The sequence below is a fragment of the Protomyctophum bolini genome (assembly GCF_963924005.1).
Source record: "Protomyctophum bolini genome assembly, chromosome: 10".
Taxonomy (NCBI): domain Eukaryota; kingdom Metazoa; phylum Chordata; class Actinopteri; order Myctophiformes; family Myctophidae; genus Protomyctophum; species Protomyctophum bolini.
Genome location: NC_137871.1, coordinates 23776679 through 23796017, shown reverse-complemented (window position 1 = coordinate 23796017; position 19339 = coordinate 23776679). Strand labels below are relative to the sequence as shown.

At 45.4% G+C, this 19339-nt stretch overlaps 1 protein-coding gene across 1 annotated transcript; it reads left to right on the top strand.

Moving 5' to 3' along the window:
- Window positions 1–10783: 10783 nt before the first annotated feature.
- egr1 (early growth response 1) lies at window positions 10784–13976 on the top strand. Its single transcript, XM_080774566.1, has 2 exons — window positions 10784–11574; window positions 12604–13976. Exons 1-2 carry the CDS (start codon window positions 11358–11360, stop codon window positions 13923–13925), a joined length of 1539 nt encoding a protein of 512 aa, XP_080630692.1. The 5' UTR covers window positions 10784–11357; the 3' UTR covers window positions 13926–13976.
- Window positions 13977–19339: the final 5363 nt, after the last annotated feature.

Below are 19339 nucleotides of genomic sequence, written 5' to 3'. Positions count from 1 at the left end.
ACGGACACTAGATACGCTGAAATTATAATTGTAATTTGTCTGTGGTAGTTATTGTAGTGTCGTGAGAGGGGGACAACGAACATAAGACTTACAGATTGTAGTTTTAACCTGCATCAGTCAGTACAAGCCAGGCATGCCAGCACCCTGGCATGCCTGGCCGTTGTCTATAGGGGATAATAGCGTGTCGCAGTCCCGCCCCCTTTCAGAACGATGAGTGGCCCAGGAAATGATTCTCCATTCATTTTCTCCATAGGCTTTTCAAAAAGTATAAAGACGGTTACGCCGTGGACAAAGCCAACTCGGATCGTGACAAATCATGACAATAATTACAATGTTTTGGGCCGATCAAATAATTAGTAAGAAGAAAAACAAAACAAATAGTGTTGTATCCTGCCTTTATTTTCTTCTTTCAAATGATTTGATGGGCACAAAATATTGTGTTTGTTGTCATGATTTGTCACGATCCGAGTTGGCTGCGGTGAGGGTGTGTGTGCTTGTGTCCGTCCGTCCGTCTGTTACCAGCTAGTCTCCAGCACCGTTAACTCGGTCGGTGCCAAATTTTGCACACACACTCCCTGGATGCCAACAATGAACCTCTGCCCCACATTTTCGGCCTGTTGTAGCGCCACCAGGAGGCTGACATTTGAAAAACACATTATTTTATATTACAGATTCTGTCCAAAAATCACGCAATTCGTTACACACTATCTCTATAGTCATGTGTTGAAGACAGATCTGTCTGATATTTCATATTCCATTCTAATTGGCTAACATTGGCTTTCAATATTTGCAGGATTGGCCCGTTTTGAACAAAAAGCCTCAAATCATGAACGCAGCGTGCAATTTACGTGAAATCTTTCACAGACTTACCTACTAGGCTGAGGAATATATCCCACCCTTTTCACATTGGCCTGTTATAGCGCCACCAACAGGTGGATTTTTGCAAAACACATTTTTGAAACAAAATGCCTCAAATCATCCAATTGCCATCCAAGGCGTAAGAAGCGCATTGGCCTATTATAGCGCCACCAGGAGGCCACAACCTGACCTGCCCTGGTGGAGACCTGTGACCTGAGGGGCACTTTATCTAGTTTCTGTATGTATTGATCACATCAATACGGCATTGAATTGTGGACAAAATCTTATCTAACGACAACAAAATATTGTCTTGGGTTTAAGAGTCTAAATGTCATCACATGGTGGTCCACAGCTCAAATGCTGAATAAATAATGGACCTTGATATGAAAAGGGTTGAAAACCACTGTCCTAAAATTAAGTATCAAGAATGGATATTCCGGTACTCACGGAAAGTAAGAGTAACCTCACATTTGACAGGGTTAGGGTTAGTTACTCGAGTAAACATATTTAGTTACTTCACAGCACTGCAGGGATGCCTGCAGACAGAGTCAGTGTAAACACAGGCAGATTTGCTATTCAGCCTGCATGCGCTGGATGATTATGTGTCATTAGGGATCAAGGCTTTTCTAGGTCAGGTTCCACAGTAATAAAAAAAGAAAACTTCTGATCTTATCGGCGGCAGAATTATGCCACGCTACAGTAACACAAAGCCCAGCATTCCACAGCAGCATTCCTAGGCTTCTTCTGAGCGGAGCACAAGAATGCCTGGCCACTTAAAGGCATGACAGAGCTGGAACAGGTGATGCTCTCCAATTGCCCAGAATTGTATTGTAGTGGCTTTGTGACAATATGAAACGTGAGCTATACTAGCGCTACTAGGGCAGGGCTTTATGACTCAATCATTTCACACTTTTGCCTCTATATCGAGCGCTGCGACCGGTTGTACAGATTTCTCACTATTTTTGCAGGCCACCATTGTATACAATGAAGTAGCCGGCTATACTACAGTATACAGGGCTTTGGTTAATCAGACTTTTAGTCAATATTTAAAAAATCTATGAGAATCGTTTGTGTCAATTCTTTATAAGAGAACCCCTGCTTCCCAATTATTCAATTAACCTATGAGCATGTTTTTATGGAATTTTTGGATATCGTCCAGCTTTATAGCCAGCATGTGTGAAGATGACTAGTGTGCAGATATTAAAGTGTCCAAAATGTTAACAGACAAAATGCAGTCATTAAATGGTACAGTAAACGGTGCATTTATATAGCACCTTTATCCAAGGCGCTTTACATAGATTGTGCATTAATTTACATTCACCCATTCACACACACACACACACACACACACACACACACATTCACACAGCGATGGTGGCGGAAACCATGCAAGGCAACAACCTGCACATCGGGAGCAATTAGGGGTTCAGAGACTTGCTCAAGGAGACAAGGACACTTCGACACTAACTCTGGGGGAGCCCGGGTTCGAACTGGCAACCTTGCGGTTACCATCCGGCCACTCTACCCCTGAACCACCACCGCCCCCATTAATCATCGGAAAGTTACTCAGTAAATGTACTATGTGCGTTTTGAGGTACTTTTTACCTGATTACTACACTACAATTATTTGACAGCTTTAGTTAATAGACACTTTGTTTAGATTTACATGGACTAATTACATTACGATGCATTATTATAGGCTAAGGAGCCCAAAGTAACTCAAATCAACCCCACCTTCAACTGCAACACTGTACAATGCAATAAGATGGTTGCGAAATGAGCCATTCTGGATAAGCACTGGATGAGCACGTTTATATTATCTTGATACCAATATCTTTTCTACTGAAGTACACTTGGAATATTACTTTTACCCAGGCGTCTTACTGGTACTTTTACTATAGAGTACATTGTGCTACTTTTATTCAAGTAAAACATCTGAGTACTTCTTCCACCTCTACACAGGAGCAACATTATACTATAGTAACAATGAAACACAGGAAGGAGACACCTTAGGTGACATACTATATAGGTGACAACTGTACCCTGCTGCTTCTTCAGTGCTTGCGACACATTTCTAGCACTCACTCGCACATCTGCTCATCCTCTCCCAGACACGTCTCACTCTGTATGTGCTACAACAGCTTTAACCCCTTCAACCCCAGCGTCCATACCGTGGGGGAAAGGCTTTTTCGCTGAAAATAGCAGGCCGACTAGCTTGTGATCGGCACAATAACTTGAAAACAGATCATCAGTGGTGGAAAGTAACTCATTTACTTAAGTGCTGTTCTCAAGTTTACTTGAGTATTTCCAATTTCCAATCATTTTACTTCACTATATCTCGGGTCCAAATATTGTACTTTTACTTTTTTTACTTTATGTTACTAGTGTTACTTTGTAGATTTTGATTATTTCAAAACATACATTAACTACTTCAGCCCTATATTCCGGCCATTTGAAAATAGCCAAAATAGCCAATGTGACACATTCTGAGCTTGTAGATGTGCTATTTTCAAAAGATTGTTATACTGTACATTTGAAAACTTTAAATGGGACATTCTCCACAATGGGTACTTTTACTTTTGGTATTTTAAGTACAATTTGATTAGCCTACAATACTTTTGTACTTTTACTCAAGTAATGTTTGAATTCCGGACTTTTACTTAGCAAGGTACTACTATTACAAAAGAGTACTTTTTCCACAACTGCAGAAAATAGGCCTATAGTCTGAGGGAGTCAACGGTAACGGGAAAGCTCACCCCAAAACAAGCTTGCCCCCCGTTTTTTTCTGCCGACCGCACACTTGGGCAGTTCTTGTTTTCTTGTATTTGCTTTACTGAGGATAAGATTAGAAACAAGTCCAGGGTTAGGCATAGTTTTACTGAGGTTAAGTATAGGGATAGGCGGTTTTGGCACCGTTTCTCTCTGAGCTTATAAGGTTAGGAATAAGGTTAGGTTTAGGCATAGTTTACTGAGGTTACGTTTAGAAATACCAGGTATTAGCGCCCGGTGCAAGTCTGTTTGGGGGCAAGCGTTTTGGTTTTCCGCTAAACCAATATGGGGTTTAAAGAGGTTAAAAACAAAGCTGGGGGAAAAATGACATTTATCAGGTCACTCCACCGCCTCCATCATTCTGTCACTACGGGCTATGGAACGTGGATCTGTCGCTCTGTCTCCCTTTCTCTCTCTGTCTCTCTCTCTCTCTTTTTGTCTCTCTCTGTCTCTGTGTCTCTCTCTCTCTCTCTCTCTCTCTCTCTCTCTCTCTTAATTGTCATCTCCCCCCAAAATCCCTGGGCCGCAACACGATCCATGACACGTCCAGACCACATTTCATGTTACATTAACTTAAGACCTCCTCCTCCTTCTCCTACTCATGGCAAGATTACAAAACAAAAACCTGTGATAGCTTTATTCTGCCGCTCACTCTAAAATAATCAGCCTCTCTCTGTCTCTCCTCCCTCTCTGTTATTATCCCGCCCATCCCTCTCTCTCTCTCTCTCTCTCTCTCTCTCTCTCTCTTTCACTCTCTCTCTCTCTCTCTCTCTCCCTTCCTGCTCTTCTGTTTCCACGCCTCCCAAATTATGTAACATCGAGGCTTTGGTGGTAACTGTCATCACCCGCCTTCTAATCTCCCCAATCCCCACATCGGTCTGGCCAGCATGGCACACCCCACCGGAGTACACCTGCATGCTTAATGGGGTCGGGGGGGGGGGGGGGGGGGGGGGGGGGGGGGGGCGGGCATGGTGGGCGGCAGAGGAGCATCTGTCTCCATGACGGCCTGCCTGGCATTGGCTGCTGATAAATGCCAGCACTAGCCTGGTATTTGCACCAGTGTGTGTGTGGGTGAGAGGATTCTCTCCCCCCCCTCTCTCTCTCTTCCTCCAATCCATTTATATGTTCCATCTCCTCCTCCTTTCTTTCTGTCCTCCCTCTCTTTTTCTCTGGCAGATTGGGGCATAATTAAATATTAACTGACGCAGTGCACAGAGTGGTGCGTGTGCGCGTGTGTATGTATGTATGTATGTATGTATGTGTGTGTGTGTGTGTGTGTGTGTGTGTGTGTGTGTGTGTGTGTGTGTGTGTGTGAGCACGCGTGCGTGTGTATGCGCGCACACGCATGCATGCGTGTTGTTTGTGTGTGTGTGTAATGAGAGAGCCTGTCTTGCAGCCTGGAGTCTCATCAGACTCCTCTGGCTTGGCTACTGTATGTGGGCAGCAAAGGTGAGCAAACCATGAAACGCACATCAACACACATACACACACCCCTTGTCCTTCGCCATCTACAGTATGCTTCCTCTCTCTTCATGTATCACAGTGAAGGCATGTGGCCCAAGCAGCTACCGTTGAACTGTTTATCATCTTTATTACTTTATTACTTTTCTGGGGAGTTTTCCCTAACCTGATTTTATTACATTGTCATCAGATGATGAGTTCTCTCATCTATTCTCTGCGCTCTTCTTTCTTTCTTCCTTTTTTATTTATTTATTTGCCCCCCCGCCCCTCGCCGCAGTGTATTTATCGACCTCCGTAACTGATGCATGACAGCAGCAATAGATGGAGACAAGGCGTTGGCTCTGCTCGCCATGCACGTACGGCACCTCGCGGCACACGGCTGCTCAGACTCAGCCGCGTTATACATCCAGACCGTCTCCCCAAACTAATCCGGGTGAATCCCCCTGCCAGGACGGACCCGCATCTAACTGGGTTTACGGATGATACAGTCTCAGCCAGTCTAATGGAGAGAGATCGTCTCAGACAGTGACATGCGGTGCAAAACACATTTCGTCTGTGCCACAGCTATAGCAGATCACCACTGGTATTTCACAATGTGCAGCTTTTGTTACAATCTAGGGTTAGGCTACAATTTAGCAGACGGTTTTTATGGTGCCTGGTGTATTACTGCCTGAAGGTCATAAGCCCAATAGCCAAGCAGCAATTCAGCTCTTGTTGAGTGTTTAGGTCAGGGGTGTCTACAATCTTTTGACTTGAGAGCTCATTTCAAAATGACCAGCTCAACAAGATATACACACGCACAAAAGTTTTATCCAGACAATTGGACTCGAGTCATAGTGACTCGACTCGAGGAGTCGCATATCCACTCCAACTCCACTGCACACTAAGGCAAAACCTTTATTTTCACCACACAGCTGCAGTAGATTGAAAAGTTGCTTCCTACCTTTGAGTTAGTGTTGCTGAAAGACACCCCAGATCCAATTGTATATTCCATATTTCCATATGTACTAACTAAGTGTGAAGTTGTGTCTGTAAACTAGTGTCAACACTGAGGCACAGTGAGTTGTGAGCATGCGCAGATTGCACTAACTCTGCTCCAGCGTACAGGGACAAAACGGCCATTAGGGGGAACCATAGTACAGTGAAATACAGTGGGGAATATCTATTGATTCATTGATTGAATACTTTATTGGCAGAAATGTAATCGGTATAGGGTACAGTCAAACACTGATCAAAAAGGGATCACTGAAAAAAGTCCTTGCTGTCTTGTTTTCCATTCGGTCCTGGGTAATCAATTCATAATCATGACAAGTCACATGACAAATAACAAAATTCAAATTCTAGACTTGACACAACCTTGTGACTCGGCTTGACTTGCCCACAACAGAAAGACTTGGGACTCGACTTGGGACTCGGACCTGCGGGTTGGATTGACTTGGGACTCGACTTGGACTTGGGACCAAATTACTTGGGACTCGACTTGGGACTCGGACCTGAGGGTTTGGACTGACTTAATTGGACTTGGGACCAAACGACTTGGGACTCGACTTGGGACTCGGACCTGAGGGTTTGGACTGACTTGGGACTCGACTTGGACTTGGGACCAAACGACTTGGGACTCGACTCGGACCGGAGCGACTTGAACAATTGTCTTATCCCATTGCTGAAAATAGCAGCACTGGCATTACATGTAAGACAAGCGGAATTGGAAATAGAGAGAGGAACATGGAATTCGTAGTTATTTGTATTTGACTTTGTAATTGTATTGATTATTGTGTGTGCAACACTATTGAAAGCAAACTATTGCAATTTGTGTTTAAGCTGACAGTCTCTTTTTGATGCCAATCAATCAAGTCACCTTAATTCAAGTTGCAGTTGGCAAACAAAAAAGAAATCTACTGGTAGATGGTGATCTACCTTCTGGGCACCCCTGGTTTAGGTGTTTTGGTCCACCCGCTTCGAATGTTATATCAACCGATAATCACCAGTATACTCCTCACTCAAATGCAATCGAGTTGATGTCCATGTGAATCCGCTATTTTTGGTTCAACCATGCTGAAGAACAGGGCTTGAATCCCAGGCATTACATTTGCAGCTATACCAGATCTCTGCCAGGAAAATATAAGTACCGTAGGCCTACATAAAACTTACCGATTAGGACTGACATTACTTTTAAATGTGTTTGCTATATATTTTGGGAATCACAGTAGTATTGTTAGTTCAGACCTGTACATTTTTATGTACAGGTCCTTGAGGGAGTTCCAGGGGCTCACCAGCTAAATGAGTTTGGAACCAAATGCACCCTTATGGGTCTGTAACTCTGAGAGTGTACAAATGGAACCAAATTTGTACACACAGGGTCCATTTGTAGGCCTACACTCTCAGAGTAAAATTGATTTTACAATATCAATTGGAGATTGGGGAGATAGAAATGCCATAAAATGGGGGGTCCGTAGACTAATGCATGTCAAACTGGGAGTCCTTGAAATTAAATGGGTTGAGAATCACTAGAGCCATAAAACTCTTTTCTTATGGGGGTCCCTGGCATATATTTTCAAATGGGGGTCCGCGGGATAATTAGTGTCAATGTGGGGGTCCTTGACATGAAAAGGTTTGGCAAACAAATAGATGATACCACTGCAGGGCGGTCGGGGGGGTAGGACCAAGGGATTTGGGATTTGTTTATAAACATTTTGGTATTTGTTTATAAACATTTGTGATTTGTTTATAAACATTTGTGATTTGTTTATAAACATTTTGGGATTTGTTTATAAACATTTGGGATTTGTTTATAAACATTTGGGATTTGTAAGTCTCATGGGGGGGGGGGTAGGACCACTACCAGTTGACCTGTAGTAAGTCTCATGGTCGGGGGGGTAGGACCAAGTCTCATGGGATTTGGGATTTGTTTATAAACATTTTGGGATTTGTTTATAAACATTTGGGATTTGTTTATAAACATTTGGGATTTGTTTATAAACATATGTGGCCCCCACCTAGCTTCTTAATTTTGATCTCAAAGTGCACCAGATTGAAGCATTTTCATGGCAAATTTACAATTTTTATCCGGCGTGGCAAAGCAGGAGGGGGGGGGGGGCTCTGTATAATATGTTGCCTAGGGCCTCAAAAGGCCTAGAACCGGCACTGAGGGCGCCCATCACAAAAATCCTCATCACAAATGTCTGCATGCATAATTTCAAAGTCTAACTTCTTTGAACGGCTCTCAATGAATAAAGATTTTCATTTGACACATGCCCATACGTGTATGTGCTATTATGATATAATGCCAGAGTAACAGCATGATTGTGTTAAAAAAAGGATTATAAAAGGCCTAATACAAGTGGTAAAACTAATAGGCTAATAAAGAAAGCAAAGTGGAGAGAATTTAAGTAAACTGATTGAAAAACACCATCAATATACACTATAGTTGGCAGTCACTGCCACATGGTGTCGAGCTGCATAATTATACTCCCTGGGTTAGTATAAGGAAAAATGGACTCTCTCTCTCTCTCTCTCTCTCTCTCTCTCTCTCTTTCGGCCTGTTTGGGCTTCATCATGGAGTCTGCAATGCTCCAGAGTCAGACCATCCATAATAAATGACAGACTTCATCACTCTAATGGGGGTAAACGGGGTTGAAAGGGAATGCCTGCATGGCTGGGAGAGAATCCAAACCTTAAAACCTATGCAGTGTTGTGCCAGCTGTTGATCTAAACATTTTGCTGGCATGTTTGCATCTTGCATGCATGTAGACTATATATTTGTAGTTGTGTATCCTGAGTTGTGTATCCTATACGTCATAAGCCTGCCCCCCCCCCCCCCCCCTCATGACATCGCATCGGTCACATCACCTGCGGATCATGGCAATTGGCAGGCATCAATTTAACACCTTTTTTAATATGGAAACTTCTCCTGGTAGGCCTACGCAATCAAATCACTTTAAATCAATTTGTATTTGATTAGCCTGATTACGCAGCCCTCTCCTTGAGTCTTGCACGTCTCCGTCTGTCCCCTCGTAGGCTATACTGTAACCAGCACGTAGAATGTTTACCAATGAGCCCTGCTCGCATATATAGATCCAGTCAGCAGCGAGGGGAAACACATTGATTTCCCGTCAGCGAGGAGTGCCGGCGCGGCTACCGAATCCGGAACAGCCGGGGGGACATCCATCGGTACCCCGCAGGCGTCCTGGCAGAGTTGTTAATGCGGCCCATTAGGCCGCTGAGTGGCAGGGAGATTCCCCGAATATTGAGCCGGGGACACCCCTCAATTAGACGGATCGCCCCGCACGTCGCGTCAGCATCCAGGCCAATCTGTTCTCATTAATCAATGACAGAGTGGAGAGAGCATTCCCCCACTGCTAAAGAGCGAAAGTTAATTTAGGAGTTTATTGATGTTGTAGCCAACAGTTCCCAGACTTTTTGCTCTGTAATAGCAAAAATAAACAATACAAAGAAATCCCCAAAGCATACATATATTTAGGCTATACAATAACATAAATAGGCTATAGCCTATACAGACTATCAATTAACATTAACATGATTATAGGAATACAAATAGGGCCCATGCATGGCTATTGTGAAAAGAATGCATGCCATTGCCAGCAGGAGGACTATTGCCACATTTGTTTGCAGTGCACTATAACACAAAAGTAAAGTTGAATAGCCTGCTTTTAGACATATTGGTGTTGTCGCGCTTGCGGAAAATATTTTGATCTTCAAGCTATTTTTTTCTGTCAAGCGCCACGATGACCGTCTGAAAAATTAGACCGTCTGCAAAATGACCTTTACTAAATTCTAAATTGCGCACACACAGACACAAACTACAAAGGAATGCTGAATTTGCAAAGAAAATAACATCGGTTGGTCCAACCATCATAGGCTACATTTTTGGACGATCGATAGTTGTACTTCTTCTAGTTGGCTGTGTAGCCTAAAAGACAACCGAATCTATAGCCAACTAAAACTATCGTCTCGTGGAGTGATCGTCTAGGCTACTATAGGCTATAGCTAAGCCTAATACAATGCTGGCTTCTTGTATGTTTTGTTTTCCTTCTTCGTTTAAATAGTGCAGCACAAAGTTCAGCTGTAGCCTGTCCTGTGTGAAGGCTGCGCTTCAAAACAGAGTCGCAGTCAGAATATACTGCCGCTGACATTACTTTATTGTGTGTGTGAGAGAGAGAGACGCTGCTGGACATGATTTGCGCTCCAGCCTCTCATTCACTGCCAAGCAGCGATCGGCAGCGCTATACCTCAGGAAGTCCCAAATAAGGGCAACGGGAAATGGAAACCCACCGGAATAGGTCCTTATGTAGTCACGACCTTATAAGGCACGGCGGAGCAGGTTTTCCGGCAAGCGCGCAGCCTGCCTGCACAGATGGGGAAATCCGATTCGAGTCTACGAGGCAAACGGGGGAGAATGCAAGAAACGCGCCGCTATGGCACGGGAGTAATCCTACTTTGCCCATATATACGCTGGTTCGGGACAGAGGAAAGTGCAGCTATGTGTGCGCGATTCACAGCGAGAGATCTTAATATGAACTTGTCTCTGCTTCTTTCCCCCAGGCCGGCGTCATGTGTCCTCCACTGCAGTGCCTAAATATGGGCTTCCTCCGATCCAAATATGGACATCTACGTCAGGAGGCAGGAGGGTATAAAAGACACGGGGAAACCTCTGAACAGCCAAGACAGCCCTCACAGCCCACAGCACAGAGCAATCGTTAGAGCAAGACACAGATAGACAAACACAGCGATATCTGCCCCGACATTGCACACATCAAAACTACAAAAAGAAAAGTGAATTAAAAACAATACTCCACCCCAAGACTGGTGAACACGTCATTACTGGATATGGTTTTAATACGTCTTTCTTGAGCATATCAAGATTAATTCATTGACCGATCTCGATTCATAGGGGAATGAGTACAAAAGGACACTTCTGATTTCTGACAAAAACAGAAAAAAGAAGAAGACAATTGGATCTTTACTCATCTCTGAAACAAACAAAAAGAGAGAAAACAAACAAGAGAAGACGGCGCGGAGAGAGAAGCGGCGAGCTCGACGGGGGAAAAAAGCATCCGTCTGACAGTGACAGCGCTCACAGAGAGCTGGACTTAAAAAAAGTGATTCCTTATTTCCTTCCCACCTGCGATCATCGAGCACCACCAACCAGCCCAGTGCGCCCTGCAGCTTCCGTCCCCGCACAGCACAGCACCGCGCTGCCGTCCGGACGCAGAGCGCAGCAGCCCCACGTCCCTCAGCTCCGGAGGAGGATGGCTGCGACCAAGACCGAGATGATCCTCCCGGCCCTGCAGATCTCGGACCCCCTGAGCTTCCCCCACTCCCCCATGGATAACTACCCCAAGCTGGAGGAGATGATGATGCTCAGCTCGGCGGGCACCCCCTTCCTCACGGCCTCCGCGCCCGAGGGTGCGGGAGGCTTCGGCTCGGGAGAGCCCGGAGAGCAGTTTGCTGACCATCTTGCAGGAGGTAAGACACTGACTGCTGCAGCTGAACGCTTTTTACATGATGATGATGGCACAGATTATAACACTACAGAACAGAAAATGAATCAACACAGAACCTTTGGAGTTTGTGGCATGAATAAATAGTTGCTTAACTTAGATCATTATTTGCGTTCAGCTTATTATTAACTACATTTTAACTCAAAGAGTTCAACTCTGCAAGACTTATTATTATTACTATTATTACCCTTATTATTATTATTATTATTATTATAATAAATATTATAATAATAAATATTATTATTATTGGAATGATGATATTGTTATCCCTTATGGGTTTACTGGCAAATAAAATGTGTGTAGCAGTAGACATTCTCAAATTTGAGCTGACATTAAACACAAAACAGGGAAAATGTAAATAAATATAGAGTAAGAAACTAATTTAATGGAAGCCCTGTATTGACTCTCAGAGGACTCAAATGGTGCTCAGTCACTGCATACGTCTACACTCCTACAGCTCAATTCAAATTGCATTCCTAAAACCAGCTGAACTGCAGTTTTGGTAATCAATTGCTGTTGGCTATGTGATGGGCTTCAAGAACGTGTGTGTGTGTGTGTGTGTGTGTGTGTGTGTGTGTGTGTGTGTGCGTGCGTGCGTGTGTGCGTGCCACTTGTGTCTGTGTCTGAGGTGAGAGAATGTGAGGGAATGATGAAAAAATGGTTGAGGGGGTTGCATGTATGCAGATTGATCAGCTTGCACATCAGCTCTTTTATAGGTTGAAAGCCAGTATAAGAGTTATGAGGTTGGTGTGTGCGTGTGTGTGTGCGTGTGTGTGCGTATACGTGCATGCGCAACATGCATCCAAGTGTGTGCGTGTGGGTGCGTGCATACAGGTGCGTTACGTGTGTGAGTGCATGCATGTTGGAGGTATACCAGCTGATGTGGTGTGTGTGTGTGTGTGTGTGTGGGAGGGTGACACACTGCCCTCTCCCTGTGTCTCAATATCGACAAGTTGATTAATGTCCTCTCTCTCTCTCTCTCTGCTCCGTGCAGACACGTTACCCGACATCTCCCTCAACTGCGAGAAGTCGATGCAGGCGGAGCAGACATACTCCACCCAGAGGCTGCCCCCCATCTCGTACACGGGCCGCTTCACCCTGGAGCCGGCCTCCAACTGCAGCAACAGCCTCTGGGCAGAGCCCCTCTTCAGCCTGGTCAGCGGCCTGGTGGGCATCAACGCCAACTCCTCCGCCTCCTCTCACATCGCCACCTCGTCTTCCTCCTCCTCCACCTCCTCCTCTCAGAGCTCCATCAGCCTCAGCTGCTCCATCCACCACAGCGAGCCCAACCCCATCTACTCGGCCGCCCCCACCTACTCCAGCTCCAACCCCGACATCTTCCCCGACCCGGGCCAGGCGTTCCCCCCGGCCGGTGGCTCCCTCCAGTACCCTCCCCCTGCCTACCCCAACGGCAAGACCTGTGGCGCCAGCTTCCCCGTGCCCATGATCCCGGACTACCTGTTCCCCCAGCAGCAGGGCGAGATTAGCCTGGTGTCGCCGGACCAGAAGCCCTTCCAGAACCAGACGGGCCAGCCCTCCCTCACCCCACTGTCCACCATCAAAGCCTTCGCCACGCAGACGGGCTCCCAGGACCTGAAGAGCGTTTACCAGTCGCAGCTTATCAAGCCCAGTCGCATGCGCAAGTACCCCACGCGGCCCAGCAAGACGCCGCCGCATGAGCGGCCGTACGCGTGCCCCGTGGAGACCTGCGACCGGCGCTTCTCGCGCTCGGACGAGCTCACGCGCCACATCCGCATCCACACGGGCCAGAAGCCCTTCCAGTGTCGCATCTGCATGCGCAACTTCAGCCGCAGCGACCACCTGACAACGCACATCCGCACGCACACCGGTGAGAAGCCCTTCGCCTGCGAGATCTGCGGCCGTAAGTTCGCCCGCAGCGACGAGCGCAAGAGGCACACGAAGATTCACCTCCGCCAGAAAGACAAGAAGGCGGAGAAGGGAGGGGCCGCGGTGACGGCGGCCGCGGCCTCCGTCTCGGCCGCCTCGCCTGCGTCGAGCTACCCCTCGCCCATCACCTCCTACCCCTCCCCGCTCACCTCCTCCTACCCCTCCCCGGTCTCCTCATACTCCTCCCCGGTCACCTCCTGCTACTCCTCTCCTGTCCACACCTCCTACCCCTCTCCGTCCATCGCCACCACCTACCCGTCGGTGTCCATGTCCAACACCTTTCAGTCCCAGGTCACCTCCTCCTTCCTCGCCTCCTCCATCGGGTCCCACATCTACAGCTCCCCGGTCCCCACGCCGCTGTCGGACATGCAGACCACTCTCTCCCCGAGGACAATCGAGATCTGCTAAAGGGAGAGAGAGAGAAAAGCCCAAAAGAATGACACTTTAAGACGAAAACAACGTTGCGGTCCACCTTCTTTAAGGTTCGTCGAGGGGGGAGAAATCAGCATCAAAACGTCAATGTCACCCCCACCCCACCCCCGCCATCCGAGAAAGCACTTTTTTCTGTCAGTGTGTCGGGTGAATCCTTGAGATTTACCTGGAAAAAGAGAAGAGAAATACCCCCATGTCAAGGACTGAGCAAAGACGCTAAGACAAAAAGGGATTTCTTTCCCCTCCGTAAAGCACTTCAAATGAGGCGAGAGGCAGGTCGCTCCTCTTGATGAACAGACACCTAGAGACAAGCTCACGGGACGAACGCTGGCAGGACGCCGTGTCACCATGTCGAGGCACGCTTTGCCCTTTTGCAGACGCTCAAACATTACTAAAGACATTCAATGATATACATAAGCTACCGTATATGTATACTGTAGACGTGCCATGTTTTGTTTTTATCATTCTTTGGTACCATTGATGTGAAAACCTATTTGCATAATTTGCATTGTATTATTTGAAGTGAGCAGGGCCATATTTTCTCAATACTTTCTCTATTATGTAGTGATGATGCTGTGATATGTTTTTGACATTGTTTGGCGAAGAAAAAAGAAAAGACAAAAAGAAGCACTTAAGTATTCAAGCATGAGTAAGAGTGATGTTACTTTCTGTTATTTTGTAAATATCATCCACTGGTACTATCTCTCTTTCTCTCTTTCTCACATGTGACATATTGCTCTGTTATGTGGACAAAAAGAGAAAAGAGAGAGAGAGAGAAAAAAAATTACCTTCACTTAAAAACAACAAAACCAGACAAACAATCTCGTTTTTGGTGCCTTTCTGTGGAGCGTTGCTGATACTTGCGACTTGGGCTGCGCGCAAAGAGGGGATGCATGGTCGCATCACGCCTTAAGGGGTGGAGGGGGATATTTTTGTTACAGAATGTACGTTTATGCTCAGACGGTTAAAAGGGACGAGACATGAGGGCACCACCGCTTCATTTCATTTAGAATGTAAGCAAAAAGAAAAAAAAAACACAAGGAGAAGAATTATAAAACTATATTTTTGTAAAACTGAAGTGTAAATATCCACAACTTTGAGAGCTGGAATGTTGAAGTTACCTACTGAGTAGGCATGGGATTCTTTTTGTATGTTATTTACATGCAGTTCATTATTTTGTGTTTTATCTTTATTTTGTATTTGTGTTTGTAAAACCAAGTGACTGTTTCTGGCTTCTGAACACATTGAATGCGCTTAACTGCCAATGGGATATTTGGTGTACAAGATATCCTCCCAGAAATGAAATATAAATAAAATATGAATATATATGTAATCTCTGTTTTCCCTTCCTTTCATTATTATTGACTACTGTGTTGCTATTGGTATCCAGTCTTGTTCACAGTGGAATGTCGACATTGCACTTCAAATCCCTCCTCTATTGTGCAGCTTCATCTTTATCCCTCATATACCATAGGTTTGACCAGGCACCCTTTAATTTGATCCAAATCTGCACAGCATGATTTAATGACCAGCGCTGAACATTGTATTAATAACACATGCCCTAAACACTCCCATGGCCATAAACACTGACGATAGGGAATCATTATCAAGATGAAACATGTTTTGGTAGGCATTAAGCTAAAAACTCATCAACTTTTTTTCAATTATTCTTTCGGATTTCACATAAGTTGCTTTTTTTCTAAGCCCGCTGCCACAGCAGCCCGTAGCTGCTGTGAACACCATGTTGAGACATGAACAGGGTTAAGTGCCCAGGGCACAGGTGAAATCCATCACATGATAATTACCTTATTTTCTACAAACGTGCTTGGCGAGATGCTGTCATCTTGCATTGAAGGAGCAGTTGAGCAATAACCACGCAGGCCATGTTTTATTGTTGCAATAGTGCAAGTGAACAAACTGGCCCCGAAGGTGCAACAGTTGTTTCTTTAAGTTTTCACGCACTGTGCAATAACAGCCTATATACATGCACCGCCATTATTCATCTTCTGCCGTGAGTTAGGCAAGGCATTTTCACAGTGGAAATGAATCAAGTTAGTCTCTTGATATTAAAGAACACAAAAAGCAGATTTGTTCCGATGGCCAGATAATATGGGAGACGCCCAGACTTTGAGAGTAATTCCGTGCTGTGAAATACACTCATCAAAATATGCACAAATGCAAACACAGCTAAAATAGAAAGTGGAGGAGGAAGAGAGAAAGGGGTTGGATGGAAAGGAAAATAATTAAGATAATTGGTCTCCTGATCCCAAATTGACTTTCCAAATTGGGTCTGGTGAGGTGCGTGTGCGTGTGCGTGTGCGTGCGTACTGTATGCTGTACTTGTGTTTGATATACAGTATTCATACAGTCTATTGTAAGTCTACACAATAATGGAGTTGTGTCCTGCAGCGTTTGTATGCCTAGATAGATAATACTGTTGTTGCTGAATAAATAATTAAAATACACAGCATATGAAAGTAGGATAAACACACAAAACACAAACACATGACCAGTGTGGCTGGTTTCATCACCAGAGTTTAAAGGCCTCGAGTCATGTTGATGTTTAATTAAAGGGAAACTTTGTTGATATTAACATCCTTTCTGTTCTATTTTAAGGAGGACAAAACTGCATTCTGTGTCGAGAACTCTCCGGCCTGCGTAAACTAATGTGTATAATGTTTAATGTCCTCATGTCACAATACTAGAATGATAGGATTCACATTAAATGCCAGAAAAGTTCCCCTTGAACCCATTTAGGCCTAAGGTTCTAAAAACACCTCTAAATCCTGAGTTTTCTGAAAAAGTTCAAATATTTATATAGCAGCATCAAATTATTTACATTTCTGAATTCAGAACCCCAAAATGGGTTCCCGGCCTGAAGGGGTAAAACACCAAAAGGGGTTCCTTAAATCACTATGCCCATTTTACCAAAAAGCATTATGTAGTATTTTGGTGAAAGCCCCGCGTGTGTTTCTTAAAGCCTTGTTTATAGCATTGTTTTGGTCCCTGGTCCTAAATCAAGAATCATTCATCAGGCAGCCATTTCTATTCACTTCCAAGTCTTTCACTTGTGAAAGCCTGAGATTATCCTTCTCCAGCACAAGCTTTTATGCAGAGGCATAAAAAGGCAATATTGCAGTCAGTATAAATTAATTAAGCTTCACAGGGGAAGTTACGGGTTGACTATGTGCCAGGTTCCGTACCCTGTCGATAGTCCGTATACCCGGTCTGTGCGCAGTATACACCCAGCTTTTGAAAGAAGGCCTATAGTCTTTCCAGTGAGTGTTTTTTCCTTTGCTCTCATTCAAGGCAGCAGAGTGTCTGTTCCTCGCACATCAAAGGTCTGAAGCGAGTGAGGAGATCACTGCATGCTAACCCTCAAATGGAGCCCACCTTGTGCCCCAATGGGATGAACTTGAAGAGCTCCGCCTTTGTTAAAAATGTGTTTGTTCTCTTATTCTTTTTGGGGAGTTAAAAACCAAATTGCAACAAAAGAGTCATTCTTCCCTCAACCCTCCTAACGTTCACTCTCTCCTCTTTCCTTCTGCCCACTCTCTCCCACTCTCTCTCTCTGGAGATGCTAATGACATCCCCCCTGCCACGCACGCACGCACGAACACGCACACACACACACACACACACACACACACACACACACACACACACATGGGTGCGCACAAACGCGCGCACAAACGCGCGCACAAACGCGCGCACAAACGCACGCACACCACCTCAATAAATCTGATGCAAGGTCTGTCTATATTTTTCGCTTTCATCCACATATACAAATGTTCTCTTAATGCCTCTTTGCCCCCCGGTCTTTTTAAGATTTCTTTCTGAAATATGCCGTTTGATAACCACATCGTAGTCCAAGTCCCGGCAGTGATTACAGAGCTCACTTTAATGTGAGTGGCTCATGAGAGGGGCTCTGTGGGGCCAGCACGGATCTCCTTTCTCCTCTGCCCTCAGCAGCTGACACCTCCCCTTGACCCCCTGGGCCGATGGGGAGCCCGCCCGGCCTTGCCCTGCCTGCCCGCGGGACAATCTGGAACAGCTGTCGGACCTGCGGCCACGCGCTTCGCACCTCTATGTCGGGATTAAAACAGCTGGGGACGGGCGGGAGATGTCGGACGAGCGCCGTGGCGCAGATGCCACGCTGCATGCTTCATCACAGGAGCAGGACAGCAGAACGGCTCTCTAATGTCTTTTAAATATGCTCCATTGATCTCACGCTCAGAGCTTCACTGTCGCTGCCACGGTGTTTGTATCTGGATTGTACCGGCCAACGGGGGAACACTGAGACGGTTGGAGACACCTGTTGAGTCTGAGGGGATTGGTAGCACACCTAAAAAGGTGATTTCATCCTGGTGTAGAGCGTTGTATTGTAGTTAGAACACAGTGTTCACGGGGGCAGGGTGGCACAGTCGGTAGTGCTGTCGCCTGGCTCACAGCTAGAAGGCCTTGGGTTTGATTCCCGCTGGGGATGCTGTGGGCGCTGGGGGCGTGTTCCCTCCTCCACGACATCAGTGCCCCTACCCGAGGTGGGGAGTGTGGAGCTTGCATGTTCTCCCCGTGTCCCCAAGGGTAGGTAGCCCTCACAAAAAAAACATGCTGTAATCCTGGTTTCTAAACTACCTCCCCCTGGCCAGCCAGGACGCCTGATGGAGGGGAATGGAACTGGTCGGAATAACGTGTAATTGACACTGGGTGAAAAAAAGGGTGGCAAAATCGTGGGATAAAAATGATGTAAAAAAATAATAACAGTGTTAATTTAATTGTTTGTTTTATTGAGCAAGTGTGTTTGCTATACAGGCTACACATACAGTACTTCCCACAATGACATTCCTATTTCCTAATCATGTTCTTATCTCATATCTTTTTTATAGATCCAGATTCAACATAGATGCTTTGCTTGCACAATATCTAATCCACAAAAAGAGGATAAGGTACCCTCACATCATATAGGATTCTGTTAACTCCTCAATGTCTTTCAAATGTCTTGAGTTCCTGTATCTCTCTAATCCCTCCAACAAATTATACATTTTCAATGAAGCATAAAATACTATCCATGTAGCTTTTTTAAAAGCACCTGGCATTCAAAGCAGTCTTCATAATTCTTCCATTGTCAAGGTCAATAAATCCATCCGTATATTGTTTTCTTGGGCTGTCTGTGAGCCTGACCATCGAATGCAATCCCATTGCGAGGCCTCAGAGGGCTGCAGGTAAATAAATACAGTCATGCCTCTCAGAGCCTTGTCTGCTCTCATCAGGACTGTGATCGGTCCTCGACATCAGTTATAGCTTCCTGCTGAATGATTCACAGAGCGAGCAAGGTGTCTGGAAGGACAACTCATTCCCCTCATCCAAAAATATCAACTGGAGATCACATG